This window comes from Pholis gunnellus, assembly GCF_910591455.1.
Source record: "Pholis gunnellus genome assembly, chromosome: 8".
NCBI lineage: Eukaryota > Metazoa > Chordata > Actinopteri > Perciformes > Pholidae > Pholis > Pholis gunnellus.
Window position 1 is genome coordinate 10,828,445 of NC_136534.1, and position 22,088 is coordinate 10,850,532.

The following is a 22,088-nucleotide window of genomic DNA, read 5'->3' on the forward strand; positions in this document are numbered from 1 at the left end:
CCTGATTTGACCACAATGATTCTTGATACAGTCTGCTGCACAAGTAGTGAATCACTCAAACGACTAAAACATGTTCAGCAACAACACCTTCATGATGAAATAGTATTAATTTAGTATTTCATGAATAAAAAATGAAGTAATGTTTTCCTGGTGATGTCTCCAGTGTGTCATGAGAAGGACTGAACGTTTACAGCGACAGGAGTTGTTTTTGTTCATCTTTGTGTCTCACTAGCACACTGTCTCACTGCCTGTCCTCCTGACACTAACTGCCCAGTTGGTCATTTTTCAAGAAACAAACATAAAACTAAGAATATTTGTACTTTGCATGTTACTTCAATACTTGAATAACAAGTGTTGATGTTCTGGCACCGTCTCTTTAAGTGAACCACTTCCTTTACGCAACTCTTTTCTGACACTTTGTGCTATTTATGAGAAGTAGAACTGAAACTGACCACTGACTGCACATAAATAATGTACACTCTGAGGTAATAACCTGTTTAACAATGTCAAAGGTCAGGTACAGTTTTCTAGCCGAGTCATCGCTCACAGCCAAACATGTAAAGACAAACTGTAAACTAGTCTTTAGTGAACTTTTAAAAAACTGGGGATTTAGAGCAATTTAAGGCATTAGCACCTGTTGAAAAGTAATCTCATTTTGGGTGTGTAAATTGTGGGGTGTTGGGAAATGGTGGCGTTGTTCCACCACAAAGATATTCTTAAGAAATGATTGAGAAACGTCTGTGTGGAGTGTGACTCCACACAGACGTGTTGTGCTTTTTATGGATTTATTTTAAGTTCTGGTAATCTGTTGCAGATGAGAGCAAAACAATACAAAAAATGGTAGAATACAGGAGAACAGAAATGAATTATCAAACAAAAGTTTGATATTTGTATTCGGCTGAAAGATTTTTAAATGAGTAAATACAGCGGTTTAACAATTTTTCAACCATAATTGGGTAAAAAACAGCTTTTAGACTATCAGAGAAAAATACAGTATATATATAATAGGTGTCACACTATTGTTGGTCACAACTTAATAAACGTCTGCAAACAGTCCTGAAGAAACATCATAAAAAAGAAAGCAAAAACATTGTGTGTATGTATTTCTTCAATGGTTTTGCCCTGCTGAAGTACACACAGACTATCCAGTCAGATGATAACCTTTGTCTACTGGAATATCTAAAGTAAATACTCTAACCACATATGCACTTGTCCTCTTTCCTAACCCTCGAAGGACTGAACGTTTACAGTGACAGGAGTTGTAAACGAATGAAAGGTGCAGCTGCACATTTCATGTCGGCAAACTTGCTGCTCTACTCGTAACTCCAGCTCCGGGCAGCATACAACCTTAGACATTCGCATACCAAGTCATGTATCAAGTGTAATGAGGCTCAGGCAGAGGCAGGTTTCATACATTTCATTCTGTGTAACCATGTTCTTTTGGCCCATTTAAGCAGTGCTGATGTTTTCATAATCACGACTTCTCTCCTGAAACACAACAGGACAACTTTAAACATTTTGTGTTGAACTGTCGTTCATTTTACTGAAACAGAACAACGTCCCTCTTACCTCTTTATCAACAGCAGATTTACGTCTCAGCCTCCTTTAACAATGGAATGAGAAAAGTGTGTACATTGAACTCTTCTTCTTTTCATGCAGTCACAGTATGAAACGTCAGGTACAGAGTCAAGAGTGTTGTGTATAACTTAACTTACCATGCCCAAATAATAACTATTGGAAGCAACAGGCCTATAAAGACTTTGACTCCAATACCAACAAGGAGGATGACACGGTTTGCTGATAGTAGAAATAGAAACAAACTGTGAGAAATCAAACTAATTCATAAATATTGATTATATTGCACTTTACCGTATTTTCTACAATCTTTTTAACAAGAACGTTTAAGTCCAACTCTAGATTTATGGTTGCATATAAATTAATACAATTTGATTGTTTCCCCGATCCCCTAAAAACACTTCCAATCACGCTAGTTTACACCAATGACTATCATTCCTCATTAGATGAGCTTCTTGATCACATATCAATAACATTTTTTAACAGGTTGTAATTGCTTATCTTCCCATACTCACTGTCTGTTTCGTCCACTGTTAGCAGCACCTCGGTTGAGTTGTTTTCCCCCAGTCGGTTCCTGGCCTGGCAGAGGTAGAGTCCAGTGTGGGACGCCTCCACAGAGGGGAGGGACAGCACCTGTCCTGACCCCACCTGCAGCAGGGAGCTGAAACTGGAACCAGCACTGCTGTACCAGGTGTAGTTGTCTGCTGCAGGGTTAGCGGCACTGCTGCAGGTCAGGTTCACACTGCTGCCCATTGTCAGGTGGCCCGAATAACTCATCTCAACAGACACATTCAACGGGGGATCTGCATCAAAAACACAACCACTGTGCTGTTTATACATTAAATTAGAGGTAGGATTTTTTTTTACAAGTTTAAAAGAAAACATTTATAGATAATCCCGATCATTTGTAGCCAAAGCAAAAGCAGAATGCTGAAGGAATGAGTCCTAAAAAAATGGATAAATGACACGACTAAATGTCAAATGTTAAGACATAGTTCATCATTTTGCTGCTGGCAGTAGCTTCTTATAAATAGGGAGACATGAAAGTGGCATTAATCTGCTTTTCTATCTCAATACGCAATAACAAGCAGTGCTAAGTATTTTACCAAATATGTTGATGTATTCCTCTAAGTTCATTCATTACTGAATTATGAGTTTCTCAACCAACAATGTCATAATAAACATACTTACACTGAACATGCAGAGCCACAGGGTCAGATAGCACTGACTCCTGTCCTTTGACAGCGCAAAAATAATTCCCAGCATCCTCTGCTTGAGCCTGGAACTGTGATTTGGCTACAGGAAGTCCATCTTTAAACCAAACTGTGCCGCTAACCTGGCAGGTTGTTATACATTCAAGAGTCACGTGGTCTCCAGCTCTCACACTGTCAGGGTAAACTTCGGCACTCAGCTCTGCATTGGTTGATTAAAGAAACAGAGACCATGATATAGAGAGCCGAAGCCCCTTCCATTGCGATGGACCACCATAGTAGTTACTTTGGAAAAAATAGGTACGGAACTCAATGCTGGGTGACAAGTAATTATTTTGATCTTGTTTGAATTGTGCCATGAAGTACGGATATCATGTTTGTCAGTTTGAAAGATATTCATGCACATCAAGTGAATTGCATTTTGCTGTAAAACTGTTGACTGTTGATGGTTTCACACAAAACCAAATTATACTACGTCAAACTGCGACTTTCTTGGCTTGCAAAATTATCTTTTAAATTGAAAAATATCAGATGTTTGTATGCCGCAATTCAAAAGGGATCAAAATATGATTTGTCTCTCACCGTTGAATATCGCACACATTTTTTCGGAAATAAGGTCCCATGAAGAACACCGGAAAGGGCGGGTCTTCGCCACTATTTTAGGAAAAACTGAAATCATTAAAGAGTCACACTCACTGTAGAATAATTTTACCTGTGACAGTCAGATACACCGACTCTTTACTCCGCCTTCCATACGCCTCTGTATCGAACCTGAAGTAGTAATGTCCGGTGTCATTAACCTGCAGGTCATGAATTGCCAGGCCACAGTCACCAAGCTGGTCACCAAGATATTCAAAATGATTTTGATATGAAGGAAGGTCTGAGAGTGCAACACGTCTCCAGGTGCCATTTTCTAATTCCCCTTTGTACCATGCAGTGTTTTTAACAGTTCCTTCATCCGTGTAGTATGAGCAGCTGAGCTCCACCGACGATCCCTTTAAAGCACAGGGATCTGTCTTTTCAAAAGTCACTGACCAACCAGCACTTACAGTTCCTGCAGACAGATCATGTAATGTGTTTGATTAGTTAGGCAGAGTTAAAAGAAGGAATGGAAACATGCTGCGCTGCACTAATATTTCCCTAACTTTAAGATGAGACTTGAGAGCATGAAAGGGAATGAATGTATTGTAAAAGTCTAGACTGTGGTTTTAATAAAGGGTTGGTCAGGTTCCAAACATTTTAATTTGGGGAAGTGAGGACCGTGTCACCCGCCCATCCCCTGTGAAAATGAAACTATGCCCTTGCTAGAAGTGTTTATAACAATGCAATATGAACAAAATAGAGGGAATATATCAAATATATAAAAATGAATTAAAACAATTCAATGAATAAAAACAGTATGGAAAGAAATTCAAGCCTAGTACTTTGTCTTGAAACGAAATTTGAAAAAGAATCACTCCTTACCTGGCTTCAGGATCAGAAGCACCAGCATTGCCAGCATCTTCTCCATCAAAGCAAAACACAAAGTTTGGAGATAGATGTGAGATTTGGGGATTTGATGTCTCATAAGTTGGCGTGACAGTGAGCAGCATAGATCAAGAGGAAAGTTGTAGACTGGTGATATCCAAACAAATATCTGATAGTTGAGCACGACGTCCTGTTAGCGACTGCCACGTCACACATTTACATTTCTGGAGAAGCAAGAGTGAGGGTTGGATGAGTCATACAATTCTTGCAAAACTCCAAAAGATGCAGCAGGAAGGACAAGAATGTGAGAAAAGTAGATGCACAGAAAGAGACGAAAATAGTAATAATTTAAATGGGGAACTTGTGGTTGACACTTTGTTTATGCTGATTTGTTTCTTTCCTTTTCAAGTGTTTTTCACAAGACAAACTTTCATAAGTAAGCCTACTGCTTCAGGCAGTAAGGCTTTGCCTTATGTTTTGATGCTTTTAATGTTTTTATGTGGAGCACTTTGAATTGCCTTGTTGTTCAAATGTGCTATACAAATATATCTTGCCTTGCCTTCCCTTCCCTTGCCTTGCATCAAGAGGAAGAACGTCCCACCCAAACTTCAACATCAACACTAGGATGTGTATCACTATGTGACATCTCAGTCAGGTAGTTTCCTTCAGTTATTTAGTATTTGAGCAAAGTCAGACTCTGTCTCAGTGTCAAGTTATGTTGTTAACATGTGCACTTTCCCCACTTGAGAAGGATCGATGAGTCTACCCGAAGGATTTCTAACTGGATTTCACTCAATGACCAAACAACTTTTCTTTTTCCTCCTTTTATTTTGGTAGGTTCACCATAGTAGTTTGTTCACTAAGTCACTTAGTGTAGCGTCGTGTAGTTTAGTTGAGTTTAGGTAAAAGAAAATTTAGATAGAAACACAGAAAACAAAACCCATATTCAATATACAAATGAATGTAAACAGGCAAAGCATTTGTTATAGTTTGAGTAATAAAGCACCAGTGTCACATTATATTATCTAAACATGCCCTGCTATATTAACAAAGGTATAATTAGGACACCAAATGTTTTACATTTGAAATAGTTTTGTCCCCCAAAAAAGAATGAAATGATTCAGACTTCCATGTAGTGGATGTCCCACAGTGTCACATTACAGAAGAATCCTGTTTAACGTGATGTTGAATTAGTTTGATTATTGAACTGTAAATATGGATTGAAGAGGTTTAAACTGTGATTAGTTCAGCTGATATTCCAACAGTGCTAACCCTAGACTAACCTTCTATTTATATTGTGAAGTCTGAAGAAGAGCTTTGCTAAAGTTAATGTAAAGTGTCAGGCAGTCAACTTATCCTTTTAAGAGATGAACACAAATATTTGTAATAAACTGTCATTGTAGGCAGACTAAATATTTGTTTCCCCGTCAGAATAGAAAGGCTCTGGAGAGACGTTTATGGCGGCATACTTGATCTCTTCTACACCATCTTTACCAACCTTGAGAGAGAAGGCCTTCTCAATCCCGACAAGGAAATGCATCTCTCTGCTCTGCACTGGTGCTTCGTACCCCACGTACAGAAGCACCTTCAGTTTTTCCAGCATGGCTGGAACTGCCACCGACTACGCACTGAGGGAAACCAGTCCCCGCTGCAACTGTGGACTCTCCATGAACATGAGGCACAGCAGGACCCAATACAGGTTTGAATATTTTTACTATGACCTTACTTTCCTACATGGGACAATGTCGACATGAACCCCACTTTATCTAACATTACACAGTTTTTATATTATAAATAATGTAGGGACGGTTCATTCCAAAGTGCATGTATCAGAAGCATAATGTAACTAATAGAGAGGCCTGTAAATGTGGATTCTTTTTGTTCTGCATATCATGGGCACTTTCAAAACTCCAATAAGGTGTTGCTAAAATGTTGTGATCAAACAAGCAGTGTTTTAGAGAGATAGTTATACGTCATAGCTCTCTGCTCCCTATAGCAATCCATCTCTTTCTGATGCCATAGCTCTTCATGGCATGTTCATCCAGAATCAAAGGAAATGATAAAACAAGTGATATTTCAAAGAAGGTTCTAAAAAATGAACTGACTGAAAATGACTCACAGTTCTGTAGACATGTTGACCATAATAGCTTAAACATTACTTTTGGCTGAACAGACCCTTTAACCTCAACTCTTTTAACTGCAGGTTGACATGGAGTTTGGAGTTGACTGGACTGGACCGTGTGGTCATCGTCGGCCTGGTGTTGTGGTCCCTGAAGTTCAGCTGCGACCAGGAATTTGAAAGTCTACCAGACCCTGATGGAAACGCTCCAGTAGATGCCTGCGTCACAAGCTCTATGATGCAGGTGAAAGTTACATAAATGCTCTGATTAAGCATAGTTCTGAAACCAGTGTTGAATCACATTCTTGTTTACTAAACTTCTTTGTTTCACATGACTAAGTCACAGCTAGTAAGCTGTGTCTCAATACAGGGGCTGCATCCTTTGGAGCACCCAGCCTTCGTGGTCTACGTGGGCCGCGTCCTTTGAGGACTGCGTAGACCGTGCGGTCTACAAAATGAGATGGCCTACGCTACAGAGGACTTCCTGTTTGCATTAACGGGATTATATATATATATATATATATATATATATATATATATATATATATACACATACATATATATATATACACACATACATATATATATATATATATATACACACATACATATATATATATACACACACACATACATATATATATATATATACATCTCCTAAGGCAGAGGAAATCAAGACAGTTAACATTAACAGCAGCAAAACAAATATCAGCAAACGTGTTTATTAACTTGCAGTAACATAGTTTTTTATAATTTACACAGCAGAATATACACAAATTCACACAGAAATCCTTCACATGGATGTCTTATTTCAATTTAAAAACTACGACAGCAACATTAACACATCAAAAGGATTAACTGGTCTGTCTTATTAGTGAAGGCTTTATAATGATGAGAGCTAATGTAACTGTAACCTTAAGTACAGATGATCAAATGGAGACATTATAAATAGACTAATGTCTTAATACAAAGCTATGGTTGCTGAATGTTTGTCCATCGTTCTCCCCTCCACTCCTGGCTCCCTGTAACAAAACAAGAACAGAATTAGCAAAATACTCAAATTCAGTGTATTCGTGTAATTAATCTTAACGTTACCGGACTTAAAGTGATATTTCAGGTTCACAACCTGTCTACCTGAGCTCACGTTGGTCCGTTTATGTACATGATATGAAGTATAAATCATCTGTAAAATCATCACAATCTCAGTAAGATATTATTCAACCTCTGAGGTTTGAAAGTGAAGTTATTAAAAGTTACTTTAAGGCTAACTATGGTCGGATGCAGGCAACCGGTAATAGCACAGCGGCTAACGTCAGTTAGCTTGTCAGTTACCAACGTCACGTAACTTAACGGAACATTTTAACACACATGTGATGTTATACGATCTATTATTTTGCTTCAACAATAGTATCGGTGACATTCGAGTGAGTTGAAACCCAATACTTACGTTTAAAAGTGAATACTGCCGCTTCTCCAGCTCTCGCATCACTCGCCGCCATGTTTGTTCAAATAAAATCTTCAACGGCACGCAATGCATCTTGGGATATGCAAATTAGGACAGCCTAGTCGCCACGTTGTGACGCATTAGGTCTCCAAACGCGTCGCAGCCGCTGTGACGCTTTCGGTTTCCAAACGCAGATCAAAGATCAAAGGCAAGGCGTCACAAATGACGTCAGTTAAGAAACAGACTATAGAAACGCATGACGACAATGACGCATGACGACAACCAAAGGCAAAAATTGCCTTTGATTGTCTCTGGGGATACCGTATAAGAAACGTTATACCCGAGACTACTTCTACTACTACTAACTACTAAATATGGATCAAGTTAATGACCTTCGCGAGCGTCTTAAAGTGATTCAGCGTGACAATGGAGTCAAGTTGTTCCAAATTAGATACCTTGAGCAGTCTCTAAAGAGGGTTAAGCTTGACATTAAAGTAAAGTCGGACAAAATTAATGAACTTGGGCAGTCTATAAAGTCTATAAAGGATGACAGTGATGTCAAGTTGCTCAAAATCAATGACATTACGCAGCGTATAAAAACGGCTGAGTGTGACAATAAAGACCAGGCGATCCAAATTTATATCCTTGAGCATCACCTAAAGGAGGCGCAGCATAAGAATGATATATCTGAGAACCTGGAATTTACATCTAGTTCTGATGAGAGCCTCCTGGAGAATACACCTGTAGATGAAATATCTGAGATCTGTTCTGATAAGGGCCTCCTGGAGAATACACCTGTAGATGAAATATCTGAGATCTGTTCTGATAAGGGCCTCCTGGAGAATACACCTGTAGATGAAATATCTGAGATCTGTTCTGATAAGGGCCTCCTGGAGAATACACCTGTAGATGAAATATCTGGGATCTGTTCTGATGAGAGCCTTCTGGAGAATACACCTGTAGATGAAATATCTGAGATCTGTTCTGATGAGGGCCTCCTGGAGAATACACCTGTAGATGAAATATCTGAGGTCTGTCCTGATGAGAGCCTCCTGGACAATACATTTGATGTTGAGATATCTGAGGTCTGTCCTGATGAGAGCCTCCTGGACAATACATTTGATGTTGAGATATCTGAGGTCTGTCCTGATGAGGGCCTCCTGGAGAATACACCTGTAGATGAAATATCTGAGATCTGTCCTGATGAGAGCCTCCTGCCAGCTCCAGCTGCTGAGACTCAGACCAGAAGTTGGTGGTGTCGCTGTGCCAAACGTCTACTGACAGCAGGATTGATTGTTGGCATCGCTGTCGCTGGACTGAAAAAACGAAATATTAATGTGTGAGACTGGAGTATGCAACCCGCAAGAGGTCGTATGGTGATTAGCACAAAGATAACATGCTGTGAGTGTGACGCCCACAAATGTGTTGTCACATGTGTGTTATGTATCTCTGTCTGTTGCTCTCTCTGTTTGTCTCTTTCTATATTTGTCTGTCTCTTTCTATCTCTGTCTTTCTATCTCTGTCTATCTTTCTCTGTCTCTCTCTCTGTCTTTCTATTTCTGTCTGTCTCTCTCTTCAGGAGAGAACTGCAAGGCTAATAACGTTTAGCATTTTCAGAAAATCCTACAGTTATAGATTTTGTTATCCTTCATGTTCGAGAACATTTAATGTGCGTGTACTGTACCGAAAATAATGTTTATGTTCGTTGTTTAGTGCTGTATGGAATTGGCGTCCGTCTGCGCTACCCACCTCGAAGAACAGAAAAATAAATAAATAATTAAAGCTGCAAGCAGCGATGTACGGGCCCTCGCATCCTCCCGCACGTCGGGGGTACTGGCGGGATGCCGGCAGAAGCGGCCATAAATATCTGCGACCATCAGACAGCGAGCCCACAAGGTAGACGTATTTTTAATGCTTGGACTGTGTGACACTGGAAATTATGTAGTGCAAATATTTCACGTTCCTGTATCCACTATGTGGCGCTAGAGAACACGCGCAAACATGCATTATGTTGCTCTATATCAAGTATAGACCACATTGTGTAAATCCAATTCAGTGTGTCACATAACGCTGTCTTCCTGTTGCCAGTAGGTGGCACTATGATTTTAAGTGGAAATTGGCTCATAGACATCCTCAGGCCATGACTATTATCAAGTGTGGCAAGTTTGGAACAGATTTGAGCAAGTCCAGTGGAGTTACATCAGCTTGTTGTTTAACGGCGAATCACTTAAAATGGCCGCCATGCCACGGCTTCGCCATTCCATCAAACGTAAAGCTTTGAGTAACTTGTAATTGCAAAGTTCTTTAGATTGTACTGACCAAATTTGAAGTGGATCTGACAAAGTCCCTAGGAGGAGTTCGTTAAAGTATAGCGACTAGAAATCATGGTGAAATTCACACAAAAATCAAACTGGCCGACTTCCCGTTAAATTTAGAGCATGGTCCCAAGACACTTTTTTTTAAGTCTTCATGTGATACATGTGCCTCCTAAATTTCATACATGTAGGTTAAACGTAGCGCTGGGGCTGCGTTTTTGAATATTTGTAGGGGGCGCTATCGAGGCAATTTGAAATGGTCAAGCCAAAAAGCCATATGAAATATTTATTTCCATCACCTATGACACCTGTGCAAAGTTCCAAGGCTTGTTGAGCATCCTAAGTTACAGAAAAATAAGCTTCATTTTTCATGGCGAATGACGCGTTGCCACGGCAACAGCGTTTAACGACAACTCACAATATTCACGATGAAGCAGCATCATCATGTCTTGCGGCTTACCTTGCCAAATTTTAGACTGATCTGGGAAACTTCCTCGTCGGAATACATCAAAGTATCAAACTTGTCATTTCCTTTTGCCAGTAGGTGGCGCTATGACTTTGTGAAAATGTTGGCATGGAAATGTGTTCAGGCCTGGACCAGCATCATGCATAACACATTTGGGGCAGATTGAATAAAGTACCTTGTAGTTACAACAACTTCCTCTTTCATGGCGAACGGCACGAAATGTGCCTGACATGGGCGCCACATAAAAGGAAGGTCGTTCAATGTCAGTACACCATTTCTGTAACTTTTCATCATTAATGTCTTTAGATCATCTTGACCAAATTTGAAGTTGATTGTATAAATTCTGTGGGAGGAGTTTGTTAAAGTACAATGCCTGAAAACAATGAAAAATGCCTAAAAATGCAAAGAAATGAGAGTATTACTGCATCGGCCCCTAGTGGTTGTATGGAATAAAAATGTGAGGGTATGTTACAGGACACAATGTGAACATATGCTACAGATTTCGTGATGATAAGCCACATGGTTTTGAAGTTATATATATTGCTGTAGAAGGCCAACTCCTCATGAAATTCATTGGTCCATATATTCTTAATGCAATAAGATATCAAGAAAGTTTTCATATCTTTTGATGATATATATCCAATAATGATTCACAGCAAATGTGGTACCAATCAGACCCAGGGTCTAGGAGAAGTGATTTTTATTTTTTTTTTACAAAATTCAAAATGGTGGAAAATGTTGGTAGGCGGAGCTTAGGGTCCCAAGAGGATTTTTTGTAGAACTCATTCAGTTGCTCATGTCTGTAAAATCTTAAGTAATTTGGACATACGGGCTGTCGGGGCTTGCCTTTCCATTATCTAGGTGGCGCTAGCGAGTAATTTTGTATGCTCGAGCATTGGACCCATAAAATATCAAAATTTCCCGCAGTCCTGATATGCTCGCCAAATATGGGGAGGTTGGGGACATGTCAGATACCCTTAAACGGTTTTTCATCATAGGATATAATAATAATTCCTACAGATACAATAGGGACCTCGCGGACCTGAGGTTGTCGGTGCTCGGGCCCTAAAAAGGTCACCTCATTTCACCCGGCCAGACATCATATATGTACATAAACACACACATACACTGTAAATCTGTATGTAGACACGCCTGCATCACTCTACAAAGTAAATACATAATCATCACATCATACAAGCACAATATGCTCAAAAATCAAATGACAATAGGTAGAAACCAGAGTGCCCAAATTATTACTTGTCCAACAGAAAGAGAGTCAAATTAATAAATATACTTATTTAGGCTTACAGTATATGAGCAACTGTCATCAAATGGCAATAATAAGACTATTAGGCAGTAGTCTACAGATTCAAAGTTTTTTCTTAGATTTTTTGAACAAAAAACAACATAAATCAGACAATCATATTCAATTGTATTCTTATTTCTTTGTGGTTATTTATTGTTATTATGACATTTTTTAAAACACTATTAACAATTATTAAGTCAACGATGCCTTGATTACACATACATCAGTCATTGTATGGAATTATTGAGAAAAATATTTTTGTAGCACCTCAAATATTGTGATACTACCCATTTTGTCCTGAACAAATATATGCATTAGTCATTGTGTGGAATTTTTGAGAAAAACATTTTTATAGCACCTTAATCATTTAAAAAATGTGCCATTTGAAGGTACAAATTCAGTTCAGAGTTTTAGTAAAATATCTTAATCGACTGTCAGTCAGGTATTATTAATTTCCAGCAACCCTCAAATCAAAAAATAAAGACACTTTACGCACAATTTAGGTGTATTTTCCCTTTAACTCACGAGATGCAGGTAGCATGTTTTGTACTTAATGTGAATACAATTCATTTAATCATATTTTCATTATGCAATATGTATACTTTGTTGGCATCTTATTCTGAAAACCGGATGTTCGTCTAAAGAAACCGAAAGTTGTCACGTTAATCTTTGAATGCGTTTCCCGTGAATTTCAGCGTATAGGTGCACTAAAATGTAAGTGTCTGCTGAGTTGACCACGGAGATCTGAGTGTCTGCTGACTTGACCGCAGTCTCGCAGTCACAGGTCTGATTAAGAAGCGCTCCGATGTTTTTGACAAGTTCATTAAATTATCATTATTATTAGAGGAAATTATGGGGGCATTTTTTGCCCCTCTCCTAGTGATATCAGTGGCAACATTATATTTCTTAGGTGCAGTTTTGCCCTTTGCCCTCGTGTATTTCCGACGCTGTGTCAAATGTGTACATATTGTAAAGTCCTCTGAGGCAAATTTGTAATTTGTGATTTAAAAAAAAAAAAATAATTGAATTGAATATCCATCTGTGTTTTTTAAAATTCTTTTAAAATTTGGAAATATTGGCAGACACAGAATACAGTACAGTAAGCATGTACTTTGACTAATATTTCCATTGTTTTTCAGCTTTTTGTTAACATATACAAACAAACAACAAACCTGTCCCACCCACTGGTACACCCACCTCGAAGAACAGAAAAATAAATAAATAAAAAAGGTGACCTCATTTCACCGTGCCAGACATCATATATGTACATAAACACACACATACACTGTATGTAGACACACCTGCATCACTCTACAAAGTAAATACATAATCATCACATCATACAAGCACAATATGCTCAAAAATCAAATGACAGGATTGGCCAGTAGGTAGAAACCAGAGTGCCCAAATTGTTACTTGTCCAACAGAAAGAGAATAAAATTAATCAAAAAATCAATTAATCTGTTTTATACCACTTGCATCACTCAGTGTGTGTTGCTGCTTTTTGATCTCTTCTGATTGCCTTGCCATGTTAATGGATTTTTCCAGGTCTGGATCTTTTTCCATTCGCATGCGTTCCAAGTATGGAGGACAGAAAATGACTTAAGTATACACTACCGTTCAAAAGTTTGGGGTCACCCAGACAATTTCGTGTCAATTTTCAGTTTTGTCGCAATTTCTCGCATGGAATAGCCTGGCGAGTTTCACATGAAAGTTCTCTTTTTCTGGCCATGTTGAGAGTATAATCGAACCCACAAATGTGATGCTCCAGATACTCCTATGTTGATATTTCATTAAAAACCAGACGTTTCCACCTAGAATAGTCAATAACCACATTAACAATGTATAGAGTGTATTTCTGATTAATTTAATGTTATCTTCATTGAAAGAAACAGTGCTTTTCTTTGAGAAATAAGGACATTTTTAAGTGACCCCAAACTTTTGAACGGTAGTGTAAATAAATAAATGCATTAATAAATATATAAATAAATACAGGGATACAAAAATAAATGCTTAAATAAATGTTTGAATACATAAATAAATGAATAAAAGAATAATTAAATGCTGAAATAAATGAATATTTATGTGTCTGTATGCTAATGAGGTGGGAGGTCCTAACCTCTGTCTAAAGCAGGATTGGTCACAGGACTGTGATCGCTTCTGGTCCACTACTTCTGTCTTACTAATGATGAAGTTGGCTAGCCCGCTCAGCTACCCGTTAGCAGAAGCCGAAGTCGTTGGCATTTGTTTTAACGTTGGTTTATTCATACATTTTGTCTTTATTCTTTGATTTGAGGGTTGCTGGAAAGATAATGAAATTAATAATATCTGACTTACTGATATGTTTGTGTTCAGGACATTTCTGACCACATCCAAACAAAAATCAAACATGTTAACTGTACCAATTAAGATATTTTATGAAGTACAAACTGTGAACTGAAATTGCACCTTCAAATTGCTAATTTCTGAAATGTTTAAAGTGCTGTGAAAACATTTTTGTCAATATTTCCATACAATGACTGATGTATATGTGTTCATGACATCGTTGACTCCACCCATACTGCAGATCCTTCCAGACACCTGCCGCCTGAACCTTCACCTGCAGCCATCAACCTCGGCCTCCACCTGAAGACGCTGCCAGATGACTCTAGCTCAACCTGAAGCCTCCTCCATCAACCTGCACCGCTGCCTCATCTCCTATCGTCATGTGAAGACCATAGAGGAACAGCAAGGATCAGAGACACACTCGTAAATATCACCTCTCACATAGGAAACAGAAACATAGCTGTGTCATAATAACATGTCTGGGCTGATGAAGTAAAGCTGCCTTTGTGTTTACATTCTGTTTACACCATCTCGTTCTCCTCACAGCTATTTCCACACATTGACTGACTGTGATGCTGAACTTCATGGACCAGAGAGAGCTCGTCTTCCTCCCACTCAACTCAAGGTAGAGTTGATCAGCCGGATGTGTGAGATATTTGGTAGTGCCTCAGTGTGTAGCTTCTTCAGCTCATCTGATTTTTTTAATGGAGGGTTGGTGATGCGTGTTATTTCAATACAACACATGTTCTTTGTGGTTTCCTCCAGACCCTGTTGGACTTCACATCCAGATCCACCGGGAGCTGATCGAGAGCCGATGAGGACGATCCCTTCTTCCAGAGCTGTGTACCAGAGATGCTCCTTCCTCCTCCACATCCTGCACATTCGCCACCGACTCCTGCAGCTCCTCTCCCAAACTGAGAGCTCCCCTCCCTGTCTCAGTTCCACCACCGCCAGATTAGTGGAAGTCTGAAGGATGCAGAGACGGTCAGTTAGCGCGCTCTGTTACTGTGTACATGTAAACCTTTTCACTGTTGCTCAATAAATGTCCATCATTCTCTGCAGTCATCAGATCAGTTGTTTGTGTCCACAAGAGTTAACATAAAACAGACACGTTCATATTAGAGATCATAGTCATTTTTTTTGGCTTTTTACTTACGCAGATATATTTACTTACTTTTTACTTTCTGATAAATGAGTTGATATGAATTATTTATTGGTTAAAAATGTTTACGTATGTTTATCACTGTAAAATAATAAATCATCATGTCTTTCATCATCATCACATCTTTCATATATGGAATTCATGTCTTTAATGCTTTATAAGCACAATCATAACACGTTGTAATGTATCTATAACGCCTTATAACAAGGCGTCCTATAGGATAATCTCATCACTGGTAATCAAGGCATCACATGTATCACCTGCATTAACTTGTCACCTTTTTTTTCTGGCTGGCTTCAGTGAAGTTTCTTCATGTGTGAGTCCACAAAGATTTGAGACTTGAGATGAATCTTCATATGTTAAGTTCAACTGTTACTATTTAGTCTGGATACAACTTGTTGTATTAATTATTTCAACCACAAGATGGTGCCATGACATTTAAAGCGCACACAGGTGACACGTTAATGCAGGTGATACATGTTACGGTTTGATCAGCAGTGATGTGATTCTATTACAGGATGCCTTGTTATGTGGCAACATGTTTTTGGAAATGTATAAAAAGTTGTTTGTAACTTAGACTTCTTACTCGGCCCCTGAAGAAGACACATATGGAAACGTTGGGCTGTTGATTCAGCTTAGTTGACTTAGTTGCTCTTTCTGACTTAGTAAAAACCACTCCTCCTCTGGTTGTGTGTGTGTATACGTGTTTGTGTGTGTGTGTGTGTGTGTGTGTGAGAGAGGAAGAGAGACAGTGTACTGTAGCATTGTATTTGCCATCTGGTGGCTGTATTGTTACAGTGCAAGTCAAAAGTTGCAAAGAAAGACAATACAAAGATTTTAAAGCCTGTCAAATTATTTTAATCAATATTAATATTTGCACAAAGAAATGTTCAACACCAGCAGAATGACTTAGTGGATCTTATTGATCCATGACAAAATGGAACAAATAACCCGTCAAGACTGACAATGAGCAAACATGTCATTTGTTTGTGCATTTAATTTTTCCAGCTCAGGGAAAATGGTCATTGTTCATTTCATTATTCTCTTCTTCTGAATCATGATGAAAGTAGCATTGAATTGATTACATGTAATGACAAATTAATACATACAAATAATTAATTTCTACATTTATGAACACAATGTACAAGAAGAAAAACAACAAAGGATCAAGACATCACCGGCCACTGTTTTTTATTCCAAATAAGTTACAAACAAACCCCTAGTATAGTAGTGTACTTAGTACCAAAACAACGGAGGTTTTGCTGTGTTCACATAGGCGTGTGAATGTGTCAGTGTGTATATTACACATTCAGATCTACACACGCACACTCCTACATGTATGAAAGCACATATATACATACAGTACAACTCACAGCCACATCATGCAGTCACACACATGTAGACTCGGGAGTCAAGACTCAGTGTTACTGGTTATCTTCACTTTCTCCACTCCGTGCACCAACAGAATTAAAGTGGATTCTAATTTTTCGTCAGTCTTTCACACAACGTGAAAGAAACACAGCCAGCTGCTTCTGAAATCCGACACAGAAAACAAAAACAGAGAGAGGAGGTGTCCATATGATTTCCTTCCATCAGGATATGGCACATTTCAAACTAAAAGTGATGTTTCAGTTTTGGGACTTTGACTGTAAATCAAAGCAGATGTTGACATCAGACACTAGATTAACTACATACAGAATGAACAGTGTTATTCCGAGCCATGATTAGTAACAAAGAAACAAAATCTCATCATAATCCTTCAAAGAGACATCCACAGACGTCACAGGAAAAGGTGCACCAGTAAGACTTTTGGCTCCGACTGAAATAACTTTTGCACGGTACAACAAAATACAAGTTGTGCCCTTTTCACACTGGGCATAAAGAGTGAGGTCTGGTGTACATTTAATGTTTAATGTTGCAGCACAGTTTGGCACACAACTAGATATAATGAAGCATTAGTTGGATCTCACATTCAGGTATTTATGGGGTTTAATGCTGCGTTCACAGATGAACAGAAATGAGACAGAAGTGTTTCTGTCACCCCTGTGTATGACTGCAAAGTTGATTGGATAAGGGTCTCAACAATGGGCTTTGACAATATAGCATTCTATCCATTCAATTTGGGTTATTTCCCTTGAATGATGGACTGACGTGAGGCGTCCATGTTTGTTTTTTAACAATTTTACACAGTTATTATTACAACTTGGATACCGATATGAGATGAATGCAGCATAATTTAATGCAAAGGCTAAATGTCTGTTCCAACCGCTTTTTCTAATATTAGTGAAACTGCATGTTTATAATTCAAAGCAAACAATCCAACGCTAAGGGTACAATCTGTAGAGGTATCAGTTGACACAAAATATGAATTTTTTTTTAACCGTAACCAATTAATGAGATGAATGATTTTGAACATGATTTTCGAATCTGTATGCGTGTAGCAGTGTGAAAAGGGCATTTCTCGCTGTTAAAAGACAAAGATGAGAAGAATCGACCTGAGACCAATGTGTGTCGTCGTCGTTGTTGTTGTTGTTGTGTAGCGTTCAGGTCCTGAAAACGCTACATACAGACTAGCCTACAGGTCCCTGCGGTCAAAATCCAGCTACCCTCTGTGCACTTTTACTTCAGGCACTGTTTTCTCAATCGTTTTCTAACAAATGCCAACTCCTTATCTTTTAAAGTTCAAAACGTGTCTTTGGACAGAATAAATTGAAAGTGAACGGAGTTTGAAATCCCTGAAGGTCAAGTCTGAAGTGTTTGAAGGCTGGAGTTCCCTCAGTGTCCCGCTTTCACACAAAGATAAGACAAAATAGCTTCTGAAATTGAAAGCAAATGTCGGTGGTTTCCATGTTACCTTCAAGCAGATTATTATACATAACATTTCATACATTACATAACAACATCCCTCTTTTGAGTACGCTTTCATTGGACCATCGGCACACCAGGTAGTGTTACCAGAAGTGAGGAATAAATCTGTCTTTAAGAGCAATTCAGAGTATGTGTGACAGAGTTTAGCAATGATCAATATTCTCATTTGTTTTGACAAGTTCCAGCCAGACATAATTCTGCTTTCTTTTTCTTTTCATAAAACACCACAGACATGTTTATGACAGGCCTCTGTATTGCTCTTTAATGACAGACACATACTCCTTTCCCCCACAAACAGCAGAACAAAGACATCCGCAGTTTAAAGGTATCATAGATACAGTAAATGTGGTTTTTTTTCACAGTGTCTAAACACAGAGAACAGTGTTAGTTAACAGTGCTGAAGCCGTATTGATTGGTGATCAGTGGATGTTATAGTGTACCACAGTCCTCTCAAAGCATCACTTCATATGGTTACTCCAACTCTCCCACACAGAGACAAACAAGAGTGCAGACGGGATGTTTGATGTAGTCTCGCTATCCTTCAGTCCAGTCAGTCTCCTCTAAGGGACTTGTGGTTTTGCTGTTAGATAAGCTACATCAAATGTGTATTTCTGATTTATGGTGGGCTGAGATTCTCAGCTGAACCTGTATTTTCCTGAAAAAAAAAAGATGAATTGCATAATGGATTCAGTCACCTCTGAAGTCCGGAGAAAAGTAACTTGCACATACTGAAAACAGCATATAGAAAAATCTATACAAATATATAGAAGGAAAACGAATGCCATTGGGTCCTGGTCTGGTTGTATGTTTGAGATCAAGTACAGTACAGTGATCCTGATATTATTGTTACACGTGTTTGGTCCCTGGGAGAAGAGCTATTAGACAAAGAAAGATACTTTTTTTTAATGTCCACTCATATTTTCAGTCTCTCTCTTTTGCACAAAAAAAGTCTACTGGTCTCTGAAAGCATCTTTTTTTTTTTTTTGTAGTTTACAAACTTCATTCAAGATTCAGTAGTCATTGGCTGAAGACGCTTGAAAACTTCAGGAACCGTTTCCTCAAACCCTGAAAAGGTTATTTTTTGAGAGACATGACATTTTCACCTGACGGCAGAGAGTAGGAATGAAAAAAGGAGAAAAGGCTGTCTGTGAGACGGAAGCTCTTAGGAGACTTAGCACAGTTTGGTTTACTAGGTGACAAGTTGTGACTAAAAAAAGATTACGGAGGATATTACCCCAAGCGTTAATATCATTAGTTTTATCTTGTCATAGACAACCAAACTTTAATTTGAAACGGTGTATTGCATGACCCTACAGCAGGTCTTCCTGCAAACCAAAGAGGATTTGTACTTAGCGGTCAGACAGAACCTACAGGTACAACCGCTAATATAAATGAAAACACATCAATTAATGATTATTGATTATAGTCCCACTTTAGTTGCTTTTCTAAAGGAAAACATGAGAGACTTGTCAACAGGTCTTTGCTGTGAATTTCTCTTACTCATATTAAAATAAAGTCTTTGTCTGCCTCCTCCCCAGAGTCTGAGGACTTTTTGGCCGCTGCCTTGTCCTTGTCTGGGTTTGGAGATTGGTCCTTGGTCTTGAAGGAGCCATGATCCTCAGAGTTGGCACGGAGACGGCTGGGTCGCTGAACAGAGTCCGACACAATCCCCGCCCTCACTAAAAACAAGAGAGGGAGAAGATGAAAATGACAGCAAGTGTTGACAATGCTTAGAATAAGGGGAACATAGGGGGAGAGAAAAGAAAGGTGAGGAAGAGAGGGAAATTGTTGAAATTATACATTTTGTTTAAGTCTCTGGAATCATTCAATATGCATATGGTTAAAAACACTGATTTTATTAAACTTCTATTAATGGTACAACAAAACAAACAAACAAACTAAGCAGCCAGCGGTTTCAAAAGAAGTTGTCCTTTGCTTAAGAGCAGGAATTAAGCTCATGAACATGAATCAGCTGTGTGTGCCTCTGACAGGGCCCAGAGGGCGTCACTGATAGCGTTCAGTAAAAGAAATGAAGGGAGGAAGAGCAGAGAGAAGAAAGGGAGACCAAAGGAGAGGACATAATGTATAAAAACATCAGAGGGAAAGAAGCATAGACAGTTATAAATCACCAAGTTGCCGGGCTGCCTGTTACATAATACTGCTGTTACAACCTGACAGTCTGTCTAGGGCCCGAGATAATTCCCCTAGATTCAAAGGGAAATCTGCTCTGGCCAAAGGACAGGTTTCAGGTGAAGGAGGAAAAAGAAAAGATACTCAAAGATTTTGACAGACAGATTTTGTGACCCACCATCCTGAGTGGTTTTGTTCGTAGAGCCTCCTGACTGCAGACTGGTCTGGCCCTCTTTGTCTTTCTCTGACACCGTCCTCTTCAGGGTCAGAGGAAGAACTGTGGCTTTAGGAGAAACGCCACCACTGTTTGGGGAATCTGAGCTCTCATCTGTCAGGAAAAACATATCATCAGCTTTTAACAAATATGGTCTCATCCGTCAAACAATCTCACAGGAAGATTAACAACTGAACCACTGCAGCAACAATCCTCTCAGTGTGGTAATCAGATCCAATGCGTGTACCTATGCTCCTGCTGGTGCTGCTGGTGCTGCTGGTCCTTGGCTTATGTGGGATGGAGGGTCGGGCAGCCAGGGCAGGCTTCGCTCCCTGTGGCACCGGTGGTTTGGGACTTACTGGCCCCCCAGGAGAACTCGAGGAGGACGTAGCCCTGAGACGAGGGGTCTTGTCAGGCTTCGTCTCGCCTCGAGGAGGAGCCTTCTCTGGAGAACCAGTCGGAGGATCTGGTTTATTAATTGAGCCACTGGGAGACCGGCTTTCTGAGATGATGGGCTGGGGCTTGGCTGCTGGCACATGCATAACAATTAAAAATAAATTAAAATCATGCACACAATGATTTTCATGTACCATATGGGAACGTGATCCACTAATGATCCATGAAAACCAGCTGCAGGTCTGCTTGAGTCATTAACTGTTGAGTTAAAAGGTTTTTTTTCTTCCTATCTTTATCTCAACAGAAAAAACTCTCACCTGTTGCATTGCTGTCAGGTCTGTCGGGGCTGGAAGACTAGAGGAGACACAAGGACAGAATATTGTATTACGACATTCATGAGTGTAGAACGTTTTCTCGTTTTGATTCAGTGCAGTGGTGAAGTGATTAGACAAACTGAACAGGCAAGTGTCAGCAAGACATCTTAAAGTGTCTTGTAGGTCTTTTGTATCATCAGATTATCTTTACTCTGCAAAAACTGTACTGGTTTTAAAATGATTACCCCCAAAAAATCCCTTGCATTATTACAAAAAAGCCCTCTCCTTCTCAAAGTCCCGGGCTGAATTTCAGTCCCAGTAGTGACCATCTTTTTGAGTCTGGTATATTTTACACTTTGCAGTCAGTTTTATATCCAGTATATTTGGAGTTTCAAGCTTTTATTGTTGACTGTACATGTAAAGCAAAGCAACATTCAAACAGGAGGTGGCGCCTTTGTGTTAGAAAATGCCCACACACCCAAGCTTTGTATTAAGTAGTCTCCTGAATAGCTCTCTCCATTACACCTGTACACACACACACACACACACACACACACACACACACACACACGTAACTAGATAAGGAGCTATTATACATCTTGTGAACACACTTACAGGTGCGAACACCAACTCCTATTTCAAAGACAGACACACAAATAATAACACAAAACATATTTGTCACTCTGCTCCCCTTCGATTTATTTCCAATATTTAGATTTGAATGCTTTTTAGGAAATGAACAAGTGACAGTAGAAAAGAGAGCACTTGGTAGTTTA

The 22,088-nt window shown here is 39.1% G+C and overlaps 2 protein-coding genes across 3 annotated transcripts in view; both read right to left on the reverse strand.

Annotated features, from left to right (window-relative positions):
- Positions 1 to 802: 802 nt before the first annotated feature.
- Positions 803 to 4,356, reverse strand: LOC306699986 (B-cell receptor CD22-like). 2 transcript variants are annotated; one of them, XM_079164838.1, is made up of 6 exons: positions 4,251 to 4,356; positions 3,499 to 3,840; positions 2,091 to 2,378; positions 1,716 to 1,797; positions 1,570 to 1,603; positions 803 to 1,488 (listed from the first exon to the last, which is right to left on the reverse strand). In XM_079164838.1, the coding sequence occupies exons 1-6, from the start codon at positions 4,351 to 4,353 to the stop codon at positions 1,450 to 1,452; spliced, it is 888 nt and encodes a 295-aa protein (XP_079020964.1). In that variant the 5' UTR covers positions 4,354 to 4,356; the 3' UTR covers positions 803 to 1,449. The 2 variants fall into 2 exon arrangements, with proteins under 2 accessions (XP_079020964.1, XP_079020965.1); XM_079164839.1 differs by having other exon boundaries at positions 803 to 1,507.
- A 15,402-nt stretch (positions 4,357 to 19,758) lies between these two features.
- The window catches only part of LOC306700329 (F-actin-uncapping protein LRRC16A-like), a gene marked incomplete at both ends in the record, with an annotated part of 60,942 nt that continues 58,612 nt past the window's right edge, over positions 19,759 to 22,088 (reverse strand). Inside the window, 4 exons of the mRNA XM_079165321.1 lie at positions 19,759 to 19,937; positions 20,567 to 20,716; positions 20,850 to 21,131; positions 21,316 to 21,352. Coding sequence (XP_079021447.1) covers positions 19,759 to 19,937; positions 20,567 to 20,716; positions 20,850 to 21,131; positions 21,316 to 21,352 — 648 coding nt within the window. The remainder of the gene's footprint in view (positions 19,938 to 20,566; positions 20,717 to 20,849; positions 21,132 to 21,315; positions 21,353 to 22,088) is intronic.

Bases quoted from the DNA above. Each gene is read 5' to 3' on its own strand.
- LOC306699986 (XM_079164838.1), bottom strand. From the start codon at position 4,353: ATGAGACATCAAATCCCCAAATCTCACATCTATCTCCAAACTTTGTGT. The intron at 3,841-4,250 runs GTAAGGAGTGAT...ATCTGTCTGCAG, and splicing joins GCTTCTGATCCTGAAGCCAG to GAACTGTAAGTGCTGGTTGG. The intron at 1,604-1,715 runs GTAAGTTAAGTT...CCATTGTTAAAG, and splicing joins ATAGTTATTATTTGGGCATG to GAGGCTGAGACGTAAATCTG.